General features: G+C 36.6%; 1 protein-coding gene across 5 annotated transcripts in view; it reads right to left on the bottom strand.

Moving 5' to 3' along the window:
- EEA1 (early endosome antigen 1) overlaps positions 1-24,258 on the bottom strand; it is a 114,443-nt gene that overhangs the window by 39,779 nt on the left and 50,406 nt on the right. For all 5 annotated transcript variants that reach the window (XM_019446419.2, XM_019446420.2, XM_019446421.2 and 2 more), the window contains 4 exons: positions 18,378-18,716; positions 12,279-12,428; positions 10,892-11,011; positions 2,320-2,523 (listed from right to left, as the gene is read on the bottom strand). In XM_019446419.2, the coding sequence (XP_019301964.1) occupies positions 2,320-2,523; positions 10,892-11,011; positions 12,279-12,428; positions 18,378-18,716 (813 nt within the window). The remainder of the gene's footprint in view (positions 1-2,319; positions 2,524-10,891; positions 11,012-12,278; positions 12,429-18,377; positions 18,717-24,258) is intronic.

Genomic DNA, 24,258 nt, shown 5'->3' with positions numbered 1-24,258 from the left:
ATGAGTTTCTTGAATCTGTGCATTCATATTTTTAATCACATTTAAATTTTTTTCAGCCATTATTTCAATAAATATTTTTCCCCTCCCCACTTTTCTGTCACACCAATTATATGTATGTTAGATTACATGATCTTGTCCCACAGGTCACTAAAGCATAGTTTTTTTGGTTTTTAGCCCAGTCTTTTTTCTCTCTGTGCTTCCTTTTGGACAGTTTCAATTGCCTTGTCTTAATGTTCACTTTTGTTTTCTATTTGGTTGATTAAGCACATCCAATGAGATTTTAATTCCATATATAGAGAGAAAAGTTCTATTTCTTTTTTTTTTTAATCATTCCCACTTCTATTTCCATTATAGTTTTTCCTTTACAACCATAAGCATATTTTAAGAGCCATACAAGTTTTCTTCTTTGAATGTCTAGAAAGTTTTGATATTTATGGAAACAAATCTTGACTTTGTTGCTTTCTTTCAAAAATGCTTAATTTTGTCCCAGCAGGCAGTTAACCCACATATGGCTCAGCTGGATCCTCTGAGGCTTGTTTTCATGCTTTGTTAAGTCAGGTGTACACCAGCTTTTACCCTAGGGGCTGGTTTACCTTTATCCCAAGGTGTGACATTTCCGGGGTTTCTACTAAATGGCCCCAAAGTGCTCAATCACGTCTTTGCGCTCTTGCATAAACATCTCCAAGCTCTAATTTTTCAGTTTGCAACTCCTAACAATTGTTCATTGCCTGGCCACATGAAATCCCACATAAGAATGCAAAGTTTAGCAGTCAGCTGAAGGCTTAAGTTGATCCCTATGCAGATTTTTAGAGCTTCTTCTCTCCACTGTTCCCTCCCCTCTGATATTCTGCCCCACAATTTGAGGTTCCTCAACCTTCCTAAACTTTAATCTCTTAGTACTTTGTTCAGTGAGACCACTGTGCTTTCCTTGGATTCCCCCAACCTACACCAGTCTGGAAAATGCCTCTGGGTTACCAGAAGTTGGAATGGTCAAAAGGTTCACTTCCCTTGCTTCTCTTCTCTCAGGAATCAAACCCCTGCATTGCTTGTTGTACAGTATCTGAAAATAGTGACTTGATACTTTTTTTTTCTTTTCTAGTTGTTTATGGTGAGAGGACAAAATAGGTATCAGTTACTTCAACATGGCCAGAAGCACAAATAACATAGATTTATTTTTATTTATTATTTTAAAAAGAATTCGAGGAGTGCCTGGGTGGCTCAGTTGGTTAAGTGTCCAACTCTTGGTTTCACTCAGGTCATGATCTCATGGTTTCTGGGTTCAAGCCTCTCACCAGGCTCTGCACTGACAGTGTGGAGCCTGCTTGAGATTCTCATTCTCTCTCTCTCTCTGCCTCTCCCCAGCTTGCGCTCTCTCTCAAAATAAATAAACTTTAAAAATAAAATAAATAAATAAATAAAATTAGAAAAGTGGTTGTTACTTACTGATATTTTGTTTTACTATTTTCTCATTTAGATAATTATAACTCTGTTACTGGGCAATTCTTCCAAAAAAGCAACTATAAATTCTTTCAGTTTGAAAATGGATTAAGCCAAATTTTGTTAAGTTTCTCTTAAGCTACATATGAGCAACTTATCAAAATTATTATTAGCTATGTGTTCCAAAGACATAATTACCAAAATATAAGTAACTAGTAAGCCTGCATATTAACCAATACATAGTAATAACTAGCAGTTGATTAGTGCTTTTAGTTTATAAATATAATTTATTATTCTTTTTTTTTCAAAACATCACAAAATGCCATGAGGCAAGTATGTATTATTAACACCATCTCTATCTTTCTAATGAGCTAACAAGATGAAATTACTTGCTTGTGGTCACACAGGTAGTAGGTTATATACTGGGACATGAACTGAGATCTTTGTCAAATCATGCTAACTTACTTTTACTACAATAGCAACCCATCTCTAAGGTAAATTGGATGGTATTTGTCAAAAAAAACATAATATTTAAAAAGTACTAATAATAACCAGAATGAAGAGGCGTTTAAATAAAGTACTTAGCAATATTTAGAAAGATAAAAGTGAGTTTTAGAAACAGAACACATTTGGGGCACCTGGGTGGCTCAGTTGGTTAAGTGTCCAAGTCTTGATTTCAGCTCAGGTCATGATTTCCTGGTTCATGAGTTTGAGCCCCACATCAGACTCTATGCTGATGGCGCAGAGCCTGCTTGAGATTCTCTCTCTCCCTCTCTCTCTCTCTGCACCTCCTGTGCTCATGCACACTCTCTCTCTCAAAATAAATAAATTTAAAAAGAAAAACAAACAAAAATAGAAATAGAACACATTCGACAGGCTTACTTGTTCCTGTAATGTATGGTTTTTTTCTTGTAACTGGTTGAGAACAGCAGTCTCTCCTTCACCAGCCTGAATTTTTGCATAAAGATCTTCTCTTTCTTTTTCTAGTAAGGAAATATTTTCTTTACTCTTCTGTAATAAGGCTTCAAGGTTCTGGATCTTCTGGTCCTTATCGCCAATTTGACGTAGTACTTGTTCTAAATCATTCTGTAAAGAAGTGAAAACTACTACCTTAACGATAGAGAACTTGAAAAGTTATTCCTCAAACAGAAAATGACTGATAATACATTTTACAACTCAAATTCTGAGTCTTACGTCTTTTTCTACTCGTTACATTTTAACACAGCAAACTTAAGTAATTAGAACTATGTGTTTAATAATATAAATCTATATTATCAATAGTAAACTAGAATTTAACCCCCCCCAAACCTTCAATTAACCACATTCTTACTCTAACACTCTGACCTCATTGCCCAGTACCCTCTTGTTTAATCCATTTCAGACACATGGGACTCTCCTTATTCCTTCATCACACCAGGAACACTCCCACCTCAGGGCCTCTGAACTCACTGTTTCTTCTGTCTAGAATACCTCTCCCACAAGGTCACATGGCTCATTCCCTCTCCTTCAAATGTTTGTTCAAGGGATGCCTGGGTGGCTCAGTTGGTTAAGCATCCAGTTCTTGATCTTGGCTCAGGTCATGATCTCATGATCCGTTGGATCAAGTCCCATTGACAGCGCAGAGCCTGCTTGGGATCCTCTCTCTCCCTCTCTCTCAGCCCCTCCCTGACTAATGCACATTCTCTATCAAAAAAATAAATTAATTAATTCACAAATAAAAAAATGTTTGTTCAAATGACACCTACTCAATCAGGCCTATCCTGACCATTACATTTAAAATTGCAGCCTTTCCCAATATTCCTTCTCCTGAATATTTTATTTCTTTCCATTGCACTTATCTTTTAACACAATAAATTATTTATTTATTTTTCATGTTTATCTGCTTCCCTCCACCTCACTAGAATATATGCTCCACAAAGGTTAGGATTTTTGTCTGTTTTATTCGTTGATGTATCCAAGACACAAATGTTCTACAATGTTTGTTGAATGAACAGAAAAATAAAGGATTGCACTCTAACACACACATACTCATGAAGGCTCACTTCAATACCCCAAGAGGAATCTTCTATCGATACATCAAGGGATCCCTCTTCTTTTACTTTACCGAGGGTCTTAGTGTTACACAGAGCACGGTGTATTAGCCCACATCCAGAACAATGTCCATTAATATTCTGGAGCTATCCGACCCACATTCTTTGGCTCTGCCTCACTTCTCCCCAGAACCAGGTCCTAACAAGCCCTTCCACAAACCTTATACCCCATACCACCTTGCTCGGACAGAGTCAGCAACCACCTGGTACTGGTACTCTCCAAAATTTGCACCAATATTACACTATTTGAGATCACTTTCAAACATGTTTTCTCATCTAAGTTTCAGTCACAAAATGATGAAAGGCAACCTACCTCTCTGCTCTCATTCTCTACTCCTGCCACTAATGACCCTCTTCTCCACATCCCACTCATCTTCTGGAACCACAGTTCCAGGCCTAAGTTTTGTTTCCAGAACAGTCAGAACTGAAATTTTTAGTTCACCCTTTATAGATGCTGATTCCCCTTCAACACTCTCAGATACGTAAGGACCATTCTGCTGGGCAAGCAGGGGAGGTTGACTTCTTCCTGGTTTTTCACCACCATAACTCTCCCCCTCATGTAAAAGCTTCATGCTGCTTTGGGAAGTATGTCGTTCATTTATTCTAGCTTCTATTCTGTGTTGCTATTATCTATAAATCCCTACCTCATTCACTGAAGACTTGAGACCTGATTTAGTCTTTCTCTCAATCCCAATTTCTGCCAATTTCCTGGGAAATACAAAATACACAAAGAATTAAGAGCACAGCCTCAACAGTCATATCATCTTAATTCCTGGACCTCATTCTATTCACTCACTCACATGTACGATCTTGTAATCACTTGAAATTGTTCCAGATGAAAAATTTCAACTGTCCTACTCTGTGACCACAACTTCCTGACCATCTTCCAATTTCATGACCTCATTTCTGTTCTTCAATGCAATGCCAAAGAGACACTGACCTCAATTTTCTTCTGACTTATATAGCACATGCCTCATTTCTCTTCCTGAACCTCATACATGGATATGAACTAACTTAACTATCCTCTCAACTATTCAACATTCTCCATTTCCTTTCACCTACAAATTCCCCACACAGCCACCCTAAAAAAGCCCAATCCTAGATCAGTGTTGCAATCTTCTTACTCCACACCTTCATTTCTAAGAACTGTTAGAGCAAAATCATAAACCTTCAGAGATTGGTGCCACTACAAAGTTCTAGATCGCAACCTCCATTATATACTTAAAATCATCTTGTCAATCCTTTCACTTGAGTAAGATTCTTACCCTCAAACATTCCCCTCAATAACTATTTAAAAGCTTCAAGGGGCACCTGGGTGGCTCAGTCAGTTAAGCATTCGACTTCAGCTCATGTCATGATCTTGCAGATCGTGAGTTTGAGCCCTGCACTAGACTCTGCACTGGTGGTGTTGAGCCTGCTTGGGATTATCTCTCTCTTTCTCTCTTGTCCCCTTCACCACTTTCACTCTCCCTTTCAAAATAAATAAATAAAATAAAAAATAAAATAAATAAAATAAAATCTTCAATATTCTCTCTAGATTTTTAATCTCTGCCTGCCTTCCATTCAACTATCTCCAACTTTATCCATAAAAAACAAAGGGAGGGAGAGGGTATCTTCAGGGAAGATGCACCTTGATTTTTCACTCTCTTATCTATAAAGATAGACAACAGACAGATAAATCCATATTTAGTCTTTTCCTCAAGCTTCAAAGAATATCCTTCAGAGAATAAGTTCAAATTTACCACCACCCACTGTATCAATGACCTCACAGCTTATCAATACCCTATTCCTTCAGTCACCTCTCCTTCAATATCTTCAAATGACTCCCTCTCTCCCAGACTGTCCCAGACTATAAACATGTTCAGGTATCTCTTGTTTTCAAAAACTTCGCAGACCAAGCCCCACTCACTACTGTTCAATCTTTATACAATTCGTATTTAAATTTCAAAAGGAATTCAAATTTACTTTTGCAAATCTCTCATTTACTCATCAAAAATCAGCCTTTCATCTCTATCACTTTATTGCAATTATGTTTAGCAAGAATATGTAAGAATATTATATAAGAATCCTTCATATATATAAGAATATGTATTTATAATAAATAATTATAGCTTAATATCATGGACATTTTTCACTTATCATACTTGGCATCCCTACGACACATGCACATTTGAAGTTGCTGATTAATCTGAAATTTTGACTCTCCCCATTCCTTTGGCTTCCACTTGGCAGGTTCTCCTTAATTACACTGATCATGCTCTTCCTTTGGGGTACGCTTCCTCCAATCATCCATCCTGTTAGGTGCTAATGTTTCCCAGAAGTCTTGTGTTACCAGTTGTCTATTCTCCTCATTACACTCCCTCCCTGGCTGATCACATCTATTCTAATAATTCCATTTACCCCATATATACTGTGATGTTTCTCACAGCTTTAAATGAATATATACCACAGGTACCTCAACAACATCCAATATTGAACTCACAACGCTGCCCAATGAAATGGCCATTTGTCTCAGATGCACTAACAAAGTTGACACCTCCATTTACCATGTACTCAGTGTTATCACTCTGGAAGTCATTTACTTTCTTTCTCATTCCCTGCAACTATTAAGTCCTACTTTTTTTCTTTTTTTTTTTTTTTTTAACTGCCCAGGTATTATTCATATTTGCCCTATAACATCTTTAACAATTGTTTGAACTAAGGCCATTATTATTTTTCATCTAAACTACTGCATATATTAGTCTTTTAACTGATCTCCTGCTTCAGAATATTCACTCTGAAATCCACCTTTCGCACAACCACAGGAATAACTTATTTAAAAATCAAATCTGGGGGGTGCCTGAGTGGCTCAGTCAGTTAAGTGTCTGACTCTTGTTTTCGGCTCAGGTCATGATCTCATGGTTTGTAAGTTCGAGCCTCACATAGGGTTCAGTGCTGATGGTGCGAAGCCTGCTTGGGATTCTCTCCCTCTCTTTCTGCCCCTTCCCTACACTCTGTCTCTCTCTAAATACTTAAAAAACAATAATCAAATCTGGCTATGGCACTTCTCTCAGGACGTTCAATACTTTTCTATCTTCAAGGACAAATGTCACACAAGACCTTCTATAAACTCACCCATGTCTAATGCTCTGGTCTCTTCTCCAATCTCAGTTTAGTTCATATCAGCTTCACTATCCTTGCCCTTTTAACTCCTTGATTCGGAGTATAATCTTTACTATCACCATCTTCACAACCCAGGAACATCTGCACATGCTCTGCAACTCAAATTGTCACTTTTAAGAAGTTTCCAATGACGGCTCTTTTCCAGACTGAGTTAGATAACTGTCCTCTGTGCTACCATAATAATTTTATACACATATATACACCTGGAACGACACTGATTCTACCTCTTTAATTAGTTTTTAGGACTTCTGAAATTTCCATAATGAGAGACTTTGCCTGGTCTCTTTGTCATCCTTTTCTTATTCTTCTTCCCCAGGGAATGGGGAATTCAATTTAACCAACTGAAAGTCTGGAATAAGAAACTAAGCATGTTTTGCAGAAGAATGAACCTGGACCACTTTCTTACACCATACACAATAATAAACTCAAAGTGGATGAAAGACCTAAACATAAGACAGGAAGCCATCAAAATCCTTGAGGAGAAAGCAGGCAAAAACCTCTTTGATCTTGGCCACAGCAACTTCTTACCCAACATGTCTCCGGAGGCAAGGGAAACAAAAGCAACAATGAACTACTGGGACCTCATCAAAATAAAAAAGCTTCTGCACAGCAAAGGAAACAATCAGCAAAACTAAAAGGCAAGTGATGGAATGGGAGAAGAAATTTGCAAATGACATATCAGATAAAGGTTAGTATCCAAAATCTATGAAGAACTTATCAAACTCAACACCCAACAAACAAATAATCCAGTGAAAAAATGGGCAAAAGACACAAATAGACACTTCTCCAAAGAAGACATCCAGATGGCCAAGCGACACATGAAAAAATGCTCAACATTACTCACCATCAGGGATATACAAATCAAAACCACAATGAGATACCACCTTACACCTATCAGAATGGCTAACATTAACAACTCGGGCAACAACAGATGTTGGCGAGGATATGGAGAAAGAGGATCTCTTTTGCATTGTTGGTGGGAATGTAAGCTGGTGCAGCCACTCTGGAAAACAGTATGGAGGTTCCTCAAAAAACTAAAAATACAACTACCCTACGACTCAGCAATTGCACTACTAGGCATTTATCCACGGAACACAGTTGTGCTGTTTCGCAGGGACACATGCACCCGCATGTTTATAGCAGCATTATCCACAATAGCCAAAGTATGGAAAGAGCCCAAATGTCCATTGATGGATGAATGGATAAAGAAGAGGTGGTAAATATATATACAATGGAGTACGACTTGGCAATCAAAAAGAATGCAATCTTGCCATTTGCAACTACATGGATGGAACTGGAGGGTATTATGCTAAGTGAAATTAGTCAGTCAGAGAAAGACAAAAATCCTATGACTTCACTCATATGAGGACTTTAAGGGACAAAACATGAACATAAGGAAAGGGAAACAAAAATAATATAAAAACAGGGAGGGGACAAAACAGAAGAGACTCATAAATATGGAGAACAAACTGAGGGTTACTGGAGAGGTTGTGGGAGGGGGGGCAGGCTAAATGGGTAAGGGGCACTAAGGAATCTACTCCTGAAATCATTGTTGCACTACATGCTAATTTGGATGTAAATTTTTAAAAATAAAAAATTAAATAAATAAATAAATAAATAAATAAATAAATGGAAAGAAAGAAAGAAATAAGGAAAGAAAGAAAGAAAGAAAGAAAGAAGCTAAGCATGTTTAATTCAGCCCCTTCCTTTCCCCTCAATCTAAGAGACAACCTGCCTATAAGAAGTTGAAAGCCTGTCATTTCCAGCTTTGTCTGTCACTGGATGAATAAATTTAATTCTGGGGCCACTATAAAAAAGCACACTTGGGGGGCGCCTGGGTGGCTCGGTCAGTTAAGCGTCTGACTTCGGCTCAGGTCATGATCTCACGGTCAGTGAGTTCGAGCCCCGCGTTGGGCTCTGTGCTGACCGCTCAGAGCCTGGAGCCTGTTTCAGATTCTGTGTGTGTCTCCCTCTCTCTCTGCCCCTCTCCTGCTCATGCTCTGTCTCTCTCTGTCTCAAAAATAAATAAACATTAAAAAAAAATTTTTTTTTAAAAAGCACACTTGGGGCTCCTGGGTGGCTCAGTCAGTTAAGCGTCCGATTTCAGCTCATGATATCACAGTTCGTGAGTTCAAGCTCCACATCAGGCTCCATGCTGACAGTGCAAAGCCTGCTTGAGATTCTCTCTTTCTCCCTCTCTCTCTGCCCCACCCCCACTTGTGTGCACCTCTCTCTCTCCCCCTCAAAATAAATGAATAAACTTTAAAAAAAAAGCCCACGGCTGCAGACCTATGCCAAATTCTCTACCTCAGTCTTACTACTCTATTTCTTTGCTACTCTTTATAGTAAAACTCCTACAGTTATCTACATTCATTGTATCAAACTTCTCTTGCCCCATTTTCTCTTGAACCCCTTACATCAGGCTTCCATTCCTACTTCTCTAAGTTGCTCTTATCAATGTCATCAATGACCTCCATGTTGCCAAATCCAATGGATTCTCAGTCTTCATCTTGCTTGACCTCCATCCTCCTCATTAACCAGGCCAAACTTCTTGAAATCATCCTTGACTTCTCTATATACCCCACATCAATCTATCAGTAAATGTGTCAGCTTCACTTTTAAAATATATGTAGAATCTGACCATTTCCCATTACTTGCACTGTTTCTACTCTGATCCAAGCCGTATGATCTCTTTATCTGGATCGCTGTAGTTGTTTCATAGCTAATCTCTTTGCTTATAATCACATGTCCCTACAGTCTACTCTCAATACAGCAGCCAGAGTAATCCTGTGAAATTATAAGTCAGATCATGTTACTCCTTTGCTCAGAACCCTGCAATGATTTCTCATATCACTCACAGTAAAATCCTCAGAATTATCTACGAGGCTTGACATGTTACTCCTCTGTGATCTCCAGGACTCTGTGACCCTCTAACCCTCTCATGTCTCACACCACTCCAGTCACCAGTTTCCCAATAGTCCTTAGACATGTTCCTGCCTCAAGGCTTTTTAATGTATGGATGCTGTTCTCTCTGATATCCACATGCCTCACACTTTCTATTCCTTTGGCTCTTTCATCTTCTCAGAGAGGTCTTCCCTGGCAATCCTATCTCACACTGCAGTCCCACCTACAGCTCCCCAGATAATTTCTAATCTCCGTTCCTTTGTCATCTCCATAGCACTGACTGCCATCTAACACACCACACATTTTGCCTATTTACCTTGGCTATTGTTGGTCCCCCTCACTAAGCTCCATGAGAACAGACAGCTTTGTCTATTTCATTTGCTGTCACGTCCATAAAATCACTTCCTTGGCTAAGAGTAGATATTAATACATATTTGTTTACTGAATAAATGAAAGAACAAGTACATGAATACAATAGTTTTATCTCTATCCATCTGACTCTCATCCCACTCTCCAAACTCAGAAGGGAAAGAGACATCTTACTTATAGCCTCCTTTAAATAACTCCAACGTCGTTTCTGTTTACACATCATTAGACTACCATTTTCTAGAAGGCAAGCACGTTGTCTTACCCATCTCTATTTTCAGTGCTTACCACAGTGCCTGACATGTAGTACGCAACAACATTCAATGAATTAATGAAAGACTGAAGGAATAAACAAATGTCAAAAGAGGGCACCCTGTTCCCCTCGCTGTAACAAAACGAAAATTTAACTTCTTTCAATCTTCTAAGCTACGCTATAGAATCTGTATAAATTTAACCTAATCACTTATATTTTCTATGCCTACAATTCCAATGTTCCTATGATGGTTCTAAAGCAGGAAAGACATGACCAACAAATACTAAGTTCTACTGTAGAATATACAAAATGTTCTTTTTTACTGGGCTAACTAAATCAGGAAATTTGTACTTGCTTTAATTTTTCAAATAAGGTACTTTTAAAAATAATAAATAATAAGCAATAATATATTTTGTCTACATAATAAAGAAATTTAATAAAATTTAAACATTTTATATAAATAAGTACACTTACAATAGCAAATCTAGTTATAATAATTTTAAAATAGAAAATTTCAACATAGCAATCAAAAGAAAAAGATTTTCTGCTCATCTAGATACTGAAAATTATCAAAACCCTTCAGAGTCAAGTTTTTTGCATTATCCAGTTTTAGTACAACAAAAGAATAATGACCTGGTTAAATCCTGTTTAAAAGGCTAATAATTCAAATAATATTCACCTGAGCTTCTCGAAGTTTTGCTGTAGTGCTTTGCTGAAGAGCTTGCTGTTCTTGATGTTGTTGCTTTGTTTTATCTAATTGATGCTGCAATTCTGTGGAATTTGTTACTTTTTCCTTCAACTTAAAAAAAATGTAGATTGTCAGTTAACAACTTAAAAGCATAATGCTATCATTTGTAAATATCTGGCATTACTTTAATTCTCAAAATTCTCGAGTCTGAAGTAAAAACCTAAATTCAAGGGGGCGCTTGGGTGGCTCAGTCAGTTAAACATCCGACTTTGGCTCACACGGTTCATGGGTTCGAGCGCTGCATTGGGCTATGCTGACAGCTCGGAGTCTGGAGCCTACTTCAGATTCTGTGTCTCCCTCTCTCTCTGCCCCTCCCCACTCACACTCTCTCTCTCTCTCTCTCAAAAAATAAACATTAAAAAAAAAAAGAAAAAAAAACCCTAAATTCAGACAATACATAAAATCAACTTTAAAAGCAATATCTCATTACTTATAGAATCCTAATCTCATGATTATGAAACTATTCCCTAGGTATTCCTAGGGACTCATCCTAAGAATACAATTCTTTCTCTAGGTTGGCATTCAGTTTGTTATTGCTTTTTTCTATACTAATATGATCAAGGAATTAATTACATACAATTTTTTTGTAGCAACAATCTAAATCACAGTACCAATATTTGTTTTATTTTTTTCCAGAACAATCATAATTATCGCTTATTGGGAAAAAACAGAATCCTCTACCATGTCCAAGATTCTGGGTCTAGAAGAAAATCCTAGCTTGATGAAGCTAGATGTAGCTTGATACAGCTACAGATTTTAACTCTCATTATTTGTTCAATTTTAGTAAAAGACATAATTTAATGATAACTTTAACCAAATAATACTTACCATTTTTAGCAACCACACCTTTAATTAGAATAGCATTCAATCTTATGCTTTAATTGAAAGTGAAAATCCCTAAGTGCAAACTCAAGGTTTACATGCACCAAATATGTGTCATTAATGATCCTCACCAACTGTGTTCATTTTTCACTGTTCTATTGGGATGCTGTCCTTCCTGGGTAGGGAGACTCTTCCCTCCCAGCAGCCTATGAAAGGTTCACTCCCAGAATCTTTCTTGCCTAAAGCTAAAATAGTCTTCTTAACACATTTTAGTTGAGAACTTTAGAGAATATAGTCACAACAAAATGACCCATATATAGTGAATAGGAAGTAGGATGTTTCCAGTGGGGAGAAATAAATGTCACAATTTAAAGTTAAAAAAAATGTCCAATTAAAGCTCCTGACAATAAAAAAATTGAACCATCATGAATATTTAACATGCCTCAAATCTATCAATAAACTTACTAACATAAACTCACTTGAAATGTTAGCTTACCTGTTCTTCTAAACGAGAAAGTTTGAGTTGTAGATCAGCCACTTGTTGTTCTTTATCCATCAACTTTTCACTTGAAAGCTGTCTCTGTTCCTTCAGCCTACCATGAGCTTCACCTAGTTGGCGCTCTGTCTCCAGAAGTTTGCTATGTAACTTTAAAAAAGAAAAAAAAAAAAAAAGGTTGTATACTACCTATGTACAAACACACACTCATCACTACCATCTAAACAATGTGTTTTTTTTTAATCTTAATTTTCATATACTTTGGGGGAACCTAAGATCCAGCTGAATTTTAATCACATGAATTATGATGGATCACATAAAACTGTGATTAAGCATCACAGTTTTGGGGGTTTTTGTTCTCTTAAAAATATAGTGAACCAAAGGCTCTTTTTTGGACTTAAGTATTACAATCACTTGAGGAACTTAAAATAATAAAATGAAATGTAAAAATCAAGACACTCAGGGGCGCCTGGGGTGACACAAGCGGTTAAGCATCCAACTTCGGCTCAGGTCATGATCTCGTGGTTTGTAAGTTCAAGCTCTACATCGGGCTCTGTCATCTCAGAGCCTGGATGGAGACTGCTTCAGATTCTGTGTCTCCCTCTCTGCCCTCCCCAGCTCATGCTCTGTCTGCCATTCAAAAATAAACATTAAAAAAAAAATTTTTTTTTTTAAATCAAGACAGTCAAGGCACATACAATACTATTCCACAGTATTTTTTTTTTTTAATTTCATACTGGTTCTTATTTTATCACAGTTATGAACCACCACAATTAACTTCTTACATTTGGGTATTGAATAGAGCACAAACCACTCCCAAATCCTCAAATTGGCACATAATTTCTTTTTTTTTTTAATTTTTATTTTTGAGAGAGAGAGGGCATGAGTGAAGGAGGGGCAGAAAGAGAAGGGGACAGAGGATCCAAAGCAGGCTCTGCCCTGACAGCAGAGATTGACACATAATTTTCTAAATAAAAGAGAATAAAGAATATATATTTTTTTAATATTAGGTGGCCCTCATTCATTGACTTTAAAATTATTACCCAGTTAAAACTAATTGAAAGATTTGCCCGGGAGCTAAGAACCATCACTTTCTCAAATTCGTTATTTTCTCTAATACTACCAGAAATAGCAGTCGGTTTCTCTTAGGAGAGGGGGAGTTCTATCAAAAAAAGAAAAAAAGTTTGTATTAATTTCAGAAGAATTACTGCATAAGTGCTGGAAATATAAAATAAAAATGAGCTGTATGATATTTGAAAAAGTTGCAAGACATTCGGCAAGGCTTATACACTATGAGTGCTCCTCCACACCAGCCTCGTAACACATTCATGTGCCTCACTAAAATTAGTAATTAATAAAAGCATTCTGTACAACTGTTCTCAATCAAAGCTATTCAGGTTAATGGTGAGAATATTAAGAATCTCTAGCCTTTGTGTCATATTCCTATATATATGCTCTCTACTTGCATATTTCTCCATAAAAATTCATAGTTGGCCAGGAAAAAACAGAAAAGTTTTATCAGAAAAGTGGACACCCACTATTTTCTTATGCTGTGAAACACCCTGACGCTATTAGAATATATTCTATCCTTAGTAAGGAAAACCAAAGTCAATTTTTAAAGTAAAACATGTTTCCATCTAACTAAAACAAGAATCAGTACTAAAGAGAATGCATTTATTTTATCTTTGTCCTTAGCCAGCATCCTGACGTCTCTCTTTTGATTCTTCTTGTTAAAATGCAGTGGATTAGCTCTATAAGGTTAAGTACCCAAACTTCCTTCTTATTACAAGAATTAGGCAAAATCCTGATATGTAAAAGGGAGGCCTTCAAAGTAAACTCACATTTCAAGCATCTAATGTGTGTGATCTCTTACAAACAGGCATCACCCATATCTAGTTCTTAAAACTTGTTGAATAGGAATCTCCTGCTGATTAAGAGGTATAAACTTAGTTATAAAATAAGTCACAGAGATGAAAAGTACAGCACAGCAAATAGAGTTAATAATAATATTATAATAACATGGTAGGGTGACAGATGGTGACCACACTCCCCATGGTGAGCATTCAGTAATGTATAAAACTGTCAAATCGCTATGCTGTACGTGCACCAAAAAAATAATATAAAAGGGTCTCCTGATATCATTGTTAATACACAGATAATCAGACTCGTCCCATATAAATTTAGATTTAGTACATTTGAGCTAAAGCCCAGAAATCCATGTTTTCATCACAAGAATCAGATTATACTGAGTTTCAGGAAACTCTTTAGAAAGGACTTACCAAAAAGTAACACTTCAAAAAGCAGCAGTGTTCAATCTCAACTGCATAGTACAATTACAGGGGAAATGTTTAAATATGACAATGCCTAAGACTATGCCAGCCATCAGGAATTAATAGGACCAAGGGTAAGGCCTTGATAATGGTAATTTTTTAAATCTCCCCAGGTGATTCTAATGTGCAGACAAAATTGAGAACCAACCGAATTAAAGAGAACTATTGCTCTGAAGATTTACTAAAGGGGTGAGATAATACTATAAATAACTTTTTCATTCATTATGGCACAATTCCTGGTAAGTCCCTGATCTTTAATTTAAAAATAATCTCAAATCAAGGCTGTCCAATGGTGGGAGTAGGCCAAAATCACTTAAACAATGATGTCTATACTATTTGTATAAACATATTAAAAAGAAGAGGTTAAATTAAGAGTAAAAATCATATACACTGGAATTATTAATAGAATGGTCTGTTCTAAAGTCACATTTTAAGATATATATACAATCTATAATAAATTCACTTTGTAAACCTATATATAATATATAATTCTTTATTCATTTTACTCCTAACATTTACTATGTGCCAACATTTACTATTCTAAATGTAAATATTAACTAATTTAATCCTTATATATATATAGCCTTATGAAGAAGATTCCACTATTACTTATTAGAGATGAGGAAACTGAGGCACAAATTAAATAATGTGCCTGGATCACATGGCTTACAAGCCTTAGAAATGGAACCCAGGCAGCTGGTTTCTAAATCCACTATGCTATTCAAGATGTATGTTAGATAATTTTTTAAAATTAAAATGATGACATCTAAGCTTTCAGTTATATAACATCATTATTTGCACATTTGTGGCTACTTAGGAAGTGGTCATAAACCCAAATATGAAGAATACAGGCTGCTGTGTTTTCAGGTCCTTTCATGACAATCACCAGCTATCTACTTTTGTCACTACTGAAATGGGTGCTGAGGATACAATGGAGAGCAAGACAAACCCGATTCATACCTACACTCTTTAAGGATATGAAAAAAGGTTTAAGGTAAGATTCATGTCCATTCTTCCAATAAATATTTGCTGAAAGCCCTAAGTATAGAGGCCGACAGTATAAAAAAACAAATTCCTCATATTAAGGAATGTGGGAATTGCATCCAATGGAAAGGCAGACAATATGCAAGTAAACAAAAACTAATTATATAATGTAAAGTGTTCTAAAGAAGAATATAGGGGTGCCTGGGTGGCTTAGTCAGTTGAGCGTCCAACTCTTGATTTTGGCTCAGGTCATGATCTCATGGGTTCACAAGATAAAGCCCCATGGCGGGCTTTGCACTGACAGCCCAGAGCCTGCTTGGGCTTCTCACTCTCCTTCTGTCTCTGCCCTTCTCCCGCTCACACTCTCTTTCTCAGAATAAATACATAAACTTAAAAAAAAAGGGGGGGGGAGAAGGAGGAGGAGGAGGAAGAGGAGGAGGAGGAGGAGGAAGAGGAGGAGAATAGATTATGGAGATCACTAGAAGGGAAACTTTAAGAAGGCTAATACAGTGGCCTAGGTGAGTAATGATGGTGGCTTAAATTAAGAGCGGTAGCAGTACAGGGGCACCTGAGTGGCTCAGTCGGTTAAGTGTCTGACTTTAGCTCAGGTCATGATCTCGTGGTTCATGGGTTTGGACCCTGAGTTGGGCTCTGCACTGACAGTGCAGAGCCTGCTTGGGATGGATTCTCTCTGTCTTCCCCTCTCTGCCCCTCCCTCACTTATGCCCACTCTCTCCCTCTCTCTCATTCTCTCTCTCAAAATAAATAAATAAACATAAAAAAAAAAAGAGTGGTAGCAGTATAGATGAAGAGAAGTGGACAGATTTGAGACATATTTTGAAGGTAGAATGTAAACGGCAGGCTAAAAGAAGATAAATGGTGTCACTTCAAGGTCTTCAGTATGACCTCTTTATTTATTACAGAATTGTGACTAAACCAACTAATCACATGCTCAAGTCTTTGTATAAAAATATGTTTGAGTAGGTTCTCAAATTCCTGATACCCCTCCTCCCACTGACAACCAAATAAAGCCCAAATTCCTCAGCTTGCTATTCAACACCCTACACAATAAGGTTCCAAATGCTCTTTCTAATCACAATAGCCCATTCCTATTACACACACCCTATCTTAAGAGGAAATCAGTGCCCCTTCCTGGTTCTTATAATACTTTGCTGACACTAGTTTCTTCTCACTAATCCTTCTGCCTGGAAGATTCTTCTACCTTCAAACTGCCACTTGTCAATACCTACCCAAAATCATAATTTCATGCACCACCTCTATCTCTCACACAAAGCTTTTCCTGATCACATACTGGATAAAATAATTACACAAATGAAGTGCTATAGGAGAAGAAAACAGAAGAGGAACCCTGCAAAATTCCCATCATATATAGGATCATTTTATTATAATCCTCCCATTCTTTAGTACAGGATAGTACTTGCCTTGTCCTCAATAAGATTTACATAATGATTTAAGGTAAGTACTGTTTCTTTTTTCAGTTCTGTATCTCCCAACAACTAAAACATAATGTCTTTTAGAAACCATAAGTACCCAATTTCTTTATCTGAAATGAACATCAAATATCTAAGTTATCCACTAAAATATCTGCTCATTAACATGCAATGTGCCAGGTAGTGAAGGTAAAAAATGAGTAAGACATGGTCTTTGCATCCAAAGAGTACAGAGTCCAGTGAAGAAAGACACATAAACTATGATAATATACTGTACTGTGGTAAGTAATGCTTAAGCCATCTCTGGGGGATCAGGGTGGGAGAAGTGGCAATGTACAGGAAAGGATTTCTATAGAAGAGTGACAACTGAAGTAAGCCATGTGGTCATCAAGGAGAAGAGGAACAGGAAAAATATCTCAGGCCAAGAAAGAAGGACTGATGCCGTGAAAACAAGTATCACTGCAATATTTAAGTGAAAATAGGTGAATATTATCAAAAAAGTGGCTGAGGACTTTAATGCCTCCCAAATATCCATTCTTCAACTGATTTTTAATGTTATCTATAAGCAATAATAAGAATACAGAACTTAATTTAAGTTAATGGCAAAGTCAAACTTTCATTAATCAAATTACTGATTAATCTGATAGACAATTATTTACTTCTAAAAAGTTATTAGGGCTAATTTGTTTTTTCTTTTAATGTATCTAATTTCGAGGCGCCTGGGTGGCTCACTTGGTTAAGTGTCCTGCTCTCGGTTTTGGCTCAAGTCATGATCTCACAGTTCGTGGGATCAAGCCCTGAGTCAGGCTCTGTGCTGTTAACACAGCGTCTGCTTGGGATTCTCCTTCTCTCTCTACCACTCCCCCTGCATGTGTGCACACACGTGATAAATAAATATTTATCTCTCAAATAAACTTTAAAATAACTAAAATATCTAATGTTTAAATTATTGATTTAACCATAATTATATTTCAAAAATTTAGTAACAAAACATAAGAATTTTTAAATTAAAGAATAGTCAACGATGTGAATTAATTATAGTAACTAATACAAGCGGAGTGCCCTGTGCCGGGTACCATCTTAAGCAATTTATAGGTATTAATTCATAAACACTTCACAGCAATACTATATGATGGGTGCTAACATTTTTTTCTCATTAAGGAAAACTGAAATGAAAGGAAATGAGATCTGATTCAGTACTACCAGTTATGAAAATGAAGAGTTAATTTTTCAAATGACTGTTTTTTTTAATGAACAATATTATGATCAAATAACTACCAAGCACACAAGAAACCACAGGAGGAATTCCAATAAATAAAAGTAACATCTCTTACTTGATTAATTTCACTTTGGAGTTGTAACCCGTGCTGCTCTTTCTCTTCTCTCTGTTGTTGTAGCTGTTTAAATTCAGCCTTGAGATGCTGGTACTTGGCCTCTACTTCTGATAATTCTTCCTTGAGCTTCTGCATAGCTTCCCCCTTTTCACCTAGTTCTGCCTGTATTCTCTGCAGGGAGGTTTCAGATGCAGATAATCTTGACTGAAGCTGCTGACAATCTAGGTCTTTTTGATGAAGGCTTGCTTGTATATTCTTTTTACTCACACATTCTTCGTTATGTTTCTCCTCTAACTGAGTACACTCCAGTTCTTTCTTACGAAGCTTTTCGGTCAAGTTCTGAAATATCGATGAAACAATTTCCTTTCTTAATATTTCTAATTATTCTAATTATTCAAACTATCTTTACAACAATACCACTAAAATTAGCCACACTGCAATATAAAAAAACATTTGGCTGAATATATTCTGGCCAAAATAGGACTAAATTATTACATACTAACTTATTTTATTATTGGCCCACTTGACTAAGCTCTACTAATACAAGGATTACCAACTGAATTTTGACATAAAATGAAACACTAAAATCTACTAGATTCTTTAGGGTATACAATATATTTATACTCTCCCATTTGAATTAAGTAATAAAACTACCTTCTATCATTGAGATGCCTGGGTAGCTCACTCAGTTAAGTGTCTAACTCTTGACTTTGGCTCAGGTCATGATCTCACAGTTCGTGGGCTTGAGCCCTGCAGCAGGCTCTGCACCATCAGCTCAGAGCCTGCTTAGGATTCTCTTTCCCTTTCTTTCTCTGACTCTCCCCTGTTCATGTGCTTATTCTCTCTCTCTCTCTCTGTCCCTCAAAATAAATAAACATTAAAAAAAAACCCTACCTTCTATCATCAAAAATTACTTTGAATAACAATATACAGCAATTGATTTGAGGTGTTGTAATTTCTTTTTTTTAATTTTTTTTTTAATGTTTATTTATTTTTGAGACAGAGAGAGACAGAGCATGAACGGGGGAGGGGCAGAGAGAGAGAGGGAGACACAGAATCCGAAGCAGGCTCCAGGCTCTGAGCCATCAGCCCAGAGCCCGATGCGGGGCTCGAACTCACGGACCGGACCACGAGATCGTGACCTGAGCTGAAGTCTGACGCTTAACTGACTGAGCCACCCAGGCGCCCTGAGGTGTTGTAACTTCATAGCTGATAAGAGCTTTAGCATAACAATACCACTTGCTGCTTTAGTATGTAGATCCTACTGATTCTTTATTTTTACTCTTCTTGATAAAGACCATTTATATGAGTCACAAGTTTAAGATTAACTCAAATTTCTTTCTAGGTGTATAAAAATAGTGATCTAAACATAATTTACTTGCCTTATGTTTTATTATTTTAATCAGTACTATCAAGTACAAAATACAAAAAAATGACACCTCCAATTAAAGATCTGGATCAACTAGCCTATTCAAATGTTGACATCTAGTCTCAGTGGAGTTGTTACAATTAATATAGAACATTTTAAGTCAACACACTTATATATAAGACCTGAATCAGAACTCTGACTCAATGCTAAAAGAACGATAGCTAGGATAAAAAGCTACTACAAGCATCTGAGAAGTCAAGCTGTGGATGTTGATTATACTCACTTTTTATATGCAGTGTGCTAGAAGGGAATAATATAGAAATAGTAGAGGACAATCAAAGCCTCTGGTCTCTAAATAATCTAAATGAAATACACACATTAAAGAAAAAAAAAACTTTTCCAAGAAAGTTAAAATATAACTCTCTCAAACAAAAATGAATTAATACAGGGGCGCCTAGGTGGCTCAGTCGGTTAAGCATCAGACTCTTGGTTTTTGGCTCAGGTCATGATTTCATGGTTCATGAGTCTGAGCCCTACATGGGGCTCTGTGCTGACAGTGTGGGGCCTGCTTGGGATTTTCTCTCTCTCTCTCTCTCTCTCTTTCTCTCTCTCTCTCCCTCTCGCCCTGCCCCTCCCACGCTCCTTTTCTCTCTCTCAAAAAATAAATAAATAAGCTTTTTAAAAAAATGAATACAAAACCTGTGTCAGAAGTGAATAATTTTTCTTTTTTGATAAAATAAGCAAAGTCAGATGGGGCTAACTAGTAATTATAATCACTTGAAAATAAAGTTTGAGCTTAGTAAAGTGGTGATAGGAGTTAAATAATACGTATGCATGACTCACACCATGTCATTGAAACAGACACAAAAATTTACATAAAAAGACACAAGGGAACAAGAGACAAGCAACATACATGTGCGGAAAGTGCAAACACTACTACCTCAAGGGGAGTAATAAATCTAGGTACCAATGTAGCAAAGTTAGCAGTAAAGATTCTTGAACACCATCTGAGAAAAGGTACATTAATGTAAATAGATTACCAGGCAGGAATATACTACAGGAAAAGCAGTGTCCAGAAGATGCTATAGGTATATGTAAAAAAGACAAGATGTGAGACAAACTTAAAGGTAAGAAGAGCACCCAGAAGAGATGTGTGCCTTGGCCAACCAACAGAAACAAAGAAAGAGTAAGAGTCGAAAGACTAGAGGGAAGAAAACAACTTTTGAGTTAAACTATCTGTTAAGAAAATGTTTTTATAAACATTTCTTTGTGTTACTGGCTAGTAACTCCAGATCTTTCTGGATGTAATTTTACATTTTTTTGTTTTAAGAAAATTACATTTATTTTGGACTTCATATGTTAAATTAAGGCTATTCATTGATGTATAACTGTGTTGCATCTTTTTACATTTTCCCCCCACCCTGACCCTGACATCCTCCCTCCCCCACTCAAAGCTGTGCTGCATCTTTTTAAAGAAAATTCTAAGTCACTGAATTTCATAAAGGCCGCCATGCTCACATATACTAAGAATGTGGGCAGGATATAATTTTAAAACATGCTGCAAAAATTGAAGGCTAGTAATGAGCTAGCAAGGCTTCTCCACAGGCTTACTTATGGTGTGACCAAATATTCCCACCAATTTATACACAGATGACCCCTCAGACAGCTTCAACCTTTAAGAAGTAAAGGCACATAACAACCGTAGACTTTAAAATTCACTTGTCCTAAAAAATTAATTGGAAGCTACCAGGCTTTATAGCACAGATGAGAGATAATTAAATTTTCCTTAAAAGAACCTCAACCACTTTCTTTTTAAAAGACCTAATCCAGGGGCACCTGAGTGGCTCAGTCAGTTAAGTGACCAATTCTTGATCTTAGCTCATGATCTCACAGTTCATGGGATCAAGCCCTGAGTTGGACTCTGTGCTCACAGCACAGAGCCTGCTTGACATTCTCAATCTCTCTCTCTTTGCCCCTCCCCTACTAATGCATGCACGCGCACGCACACACGCACACACACACACTCTCTCAAAATGAATAAATTAAAAAATATATTCTAAAAAAAAGACTTAATCCACTCACACTGCATAATTTTTACATGCAGAAGGCTAACTATATTTAGTACTACAAATTTTCATTCTTACTACAGTCTTCCCATGAAATCTGAAGCAAAATATTATAGCAAATACATGGTTTTTGAAAACTGATTTAAGTATAGTGAGAGTCATTAAAGAACATAGTAATTGCACTTTCACATGTCCATATTAATTCTTAAAACAAAACATGAGATACATTATTATCTCCATTTTCTGAATAAGGAAGTAAAAACTCAAAGAACCTCTATGACCTGGCCAAGTGGCAGAGTCATATATTATGATTCCAAGTCCAGTAAATTGTCACAACACAATTTAGACACGCAGTGAGTCAATTCATGCTTCCCCCAAAACACTCTATTCAAGTTTAAATTCCAAAATGATTGTTAAGCCTAACTCATAACATAATTATCTTTTGGGTAAGCAAAACTCCTTCCTTCCAAATGTTGTCCCGTCCTCTTGATTTCCTCACCAACTGCTCTCAACAGATTTTCTTACAGAGACAATTTCCCTATATTAGACTCCAGTTTTCACTTATTACTTGCCCAAGTAATGAGAATGAATGCAAAAAGATGGCATTTTTTTAGCTTACAAAGTAGTTTCAGGCATCTCATTTGTTCTTCAAAACAGCTTGGTGAGAAAAAACAAATTGAACTACTATAGCTCTCCAACATCTCATATTCTCTTGTGCTCTTACATGTTCCCATGCCTTCTGCATATCTAACTCTCAAAATGAATGCAATCAACCCCTCTGCCATGTGAAAGGATGTTCCTTAACATCCTTGAAGACTAAGCTAAACAGTTGTCTTCTACAAAAGCATTTGCTGATTTACTAGGCAGTAAGTTAGGAAAACTTCCACCTTGGTCTTGACCCAACCCTGCACCAACACTTACCAAATAAAAACAAAAACAAAAACAACAAACCTTGACTGGGATGTTTACTAAAAGCCAGACACTGGTCTAAGCACTTAAACATCTATTAATTTATTTAAGACCCATACCACTCCTAAGAGGCAAATGGGTAGGAAAGGAAACAAACTTGGAGAGGCTGTCACAGTCAGTCAGTGGCAAAGCTGGGATTTAAACATGCCTTCCACCACTGTACTACATACACCATTCCTCAGTGCACCACTCTGCAATAAATATAGTGGTCATACACAACAACAGAACTACTTGTCACATCTGGCTCTTGCTTTGGACTATGAGCACCTTAATACTAGGACTACCGGAAAGGGAAAGCAATAAAAGGATGGAAATAGGATAAGAGGTAAAACCCAAAAAATAACTCAGTCTCTTACAATGACCTATACTAGGAGCTTTAACTAAGCATATTATTTTGTTCAGAATTTACATAAAAATAATTAAATTGAGTTGCAGAACTGTGTTTAAATGTTAGTGTATAAATGAATGAACGAATGAATGAATGAATATCAGACTATGATTCTTATTTGAAACTAAGAAGGAAGTTTTTTCAATATTCCCTTTTATTTTTAAGTTTTCAAAAGCAGTAATTACAAAACATTGGTCTAATACTGAGGATACCTTGATATTAGTGCAAAAGCAATTATTGTTTCCATTCATTATGTGTTAAAATATTGTCTATCCACCTTGATGCTGCTATATAACCTATAATAAATGCCCAAGGCATTTCATGTAATGGTCTTCCTAAGACCAAATACAAAGATTTCCAAATTCAAAACACGTGGATATCACCACTGTCAGCAATCATAGTTTGCCAAGGACATGGGATGAGGAGAGGTGGGAGAGGCAGATAGCAAGGATAATAAGAAAAGGATGCATTTCTGCACTTAACTTTAACTGGTAAGCAAATCCTAACCAGGAAAACATTTTGGAAAAAAAATTGTTAAGTCTTACACTGATGTAAGGATTATTAAGATGAGTAGAAGATGCCATTATTCCCTAATCAATCATATTCCAGTCTTACCACACTAAATCATCTTGATTCTATATACTATTTATCAAATTCTCATAGTACTTCTTTTAATAATACGTGTGTGTGTATACATATAATCTGTGCTTCATTATCTGACCATACATTTCAGTCTATCAATGTCAAATCATGTCCTTTATTAATAGTTTAATGCTTCAAAATTATATAATAAATGACACTGATCATAAACATCCACTTTATGTACACATCTTGGTCAATTTCCAAAAAGTAGAACGTCAATTTTTAAGAAATTAAAAATCAAACTGAGGGAGAAAGATAAAACTAAATTGTATATAGAAGTTTTCCACATATAGCTTGACAGGAGACAAAAGGGGGAGGAGGATGGACAGGTTTTCATAAAGCCACAGAAAAAGATCAAGTCAGCATCAAGAGTTGACAGAGAAATGGACAACGGTAAACTGATATAATTACTTCAGAAAATTGAGGTCACGTACTAAACTTGAACGT

The sequence above is a fragment of the Panthera pardus genome, unplaced genomic scaffold (assembly GCF_024362965.1).
Source record: "Panthera pardus isolate Hobbes unplaced genomic scaffold, ASM2436296v1 HiC_scaffold_6, whole genome shotgun sequence".
Lineage (NCBI taxonomy): Eukaryota > Metazoa > Chordata > Mammalia > Carnivora > Felidae > Panthera > Panthera pardus.
Note: the sequence above shows the minus strand (reverse complement) of the source record. Positions and strands in the feature narration are given on the sequence as shown.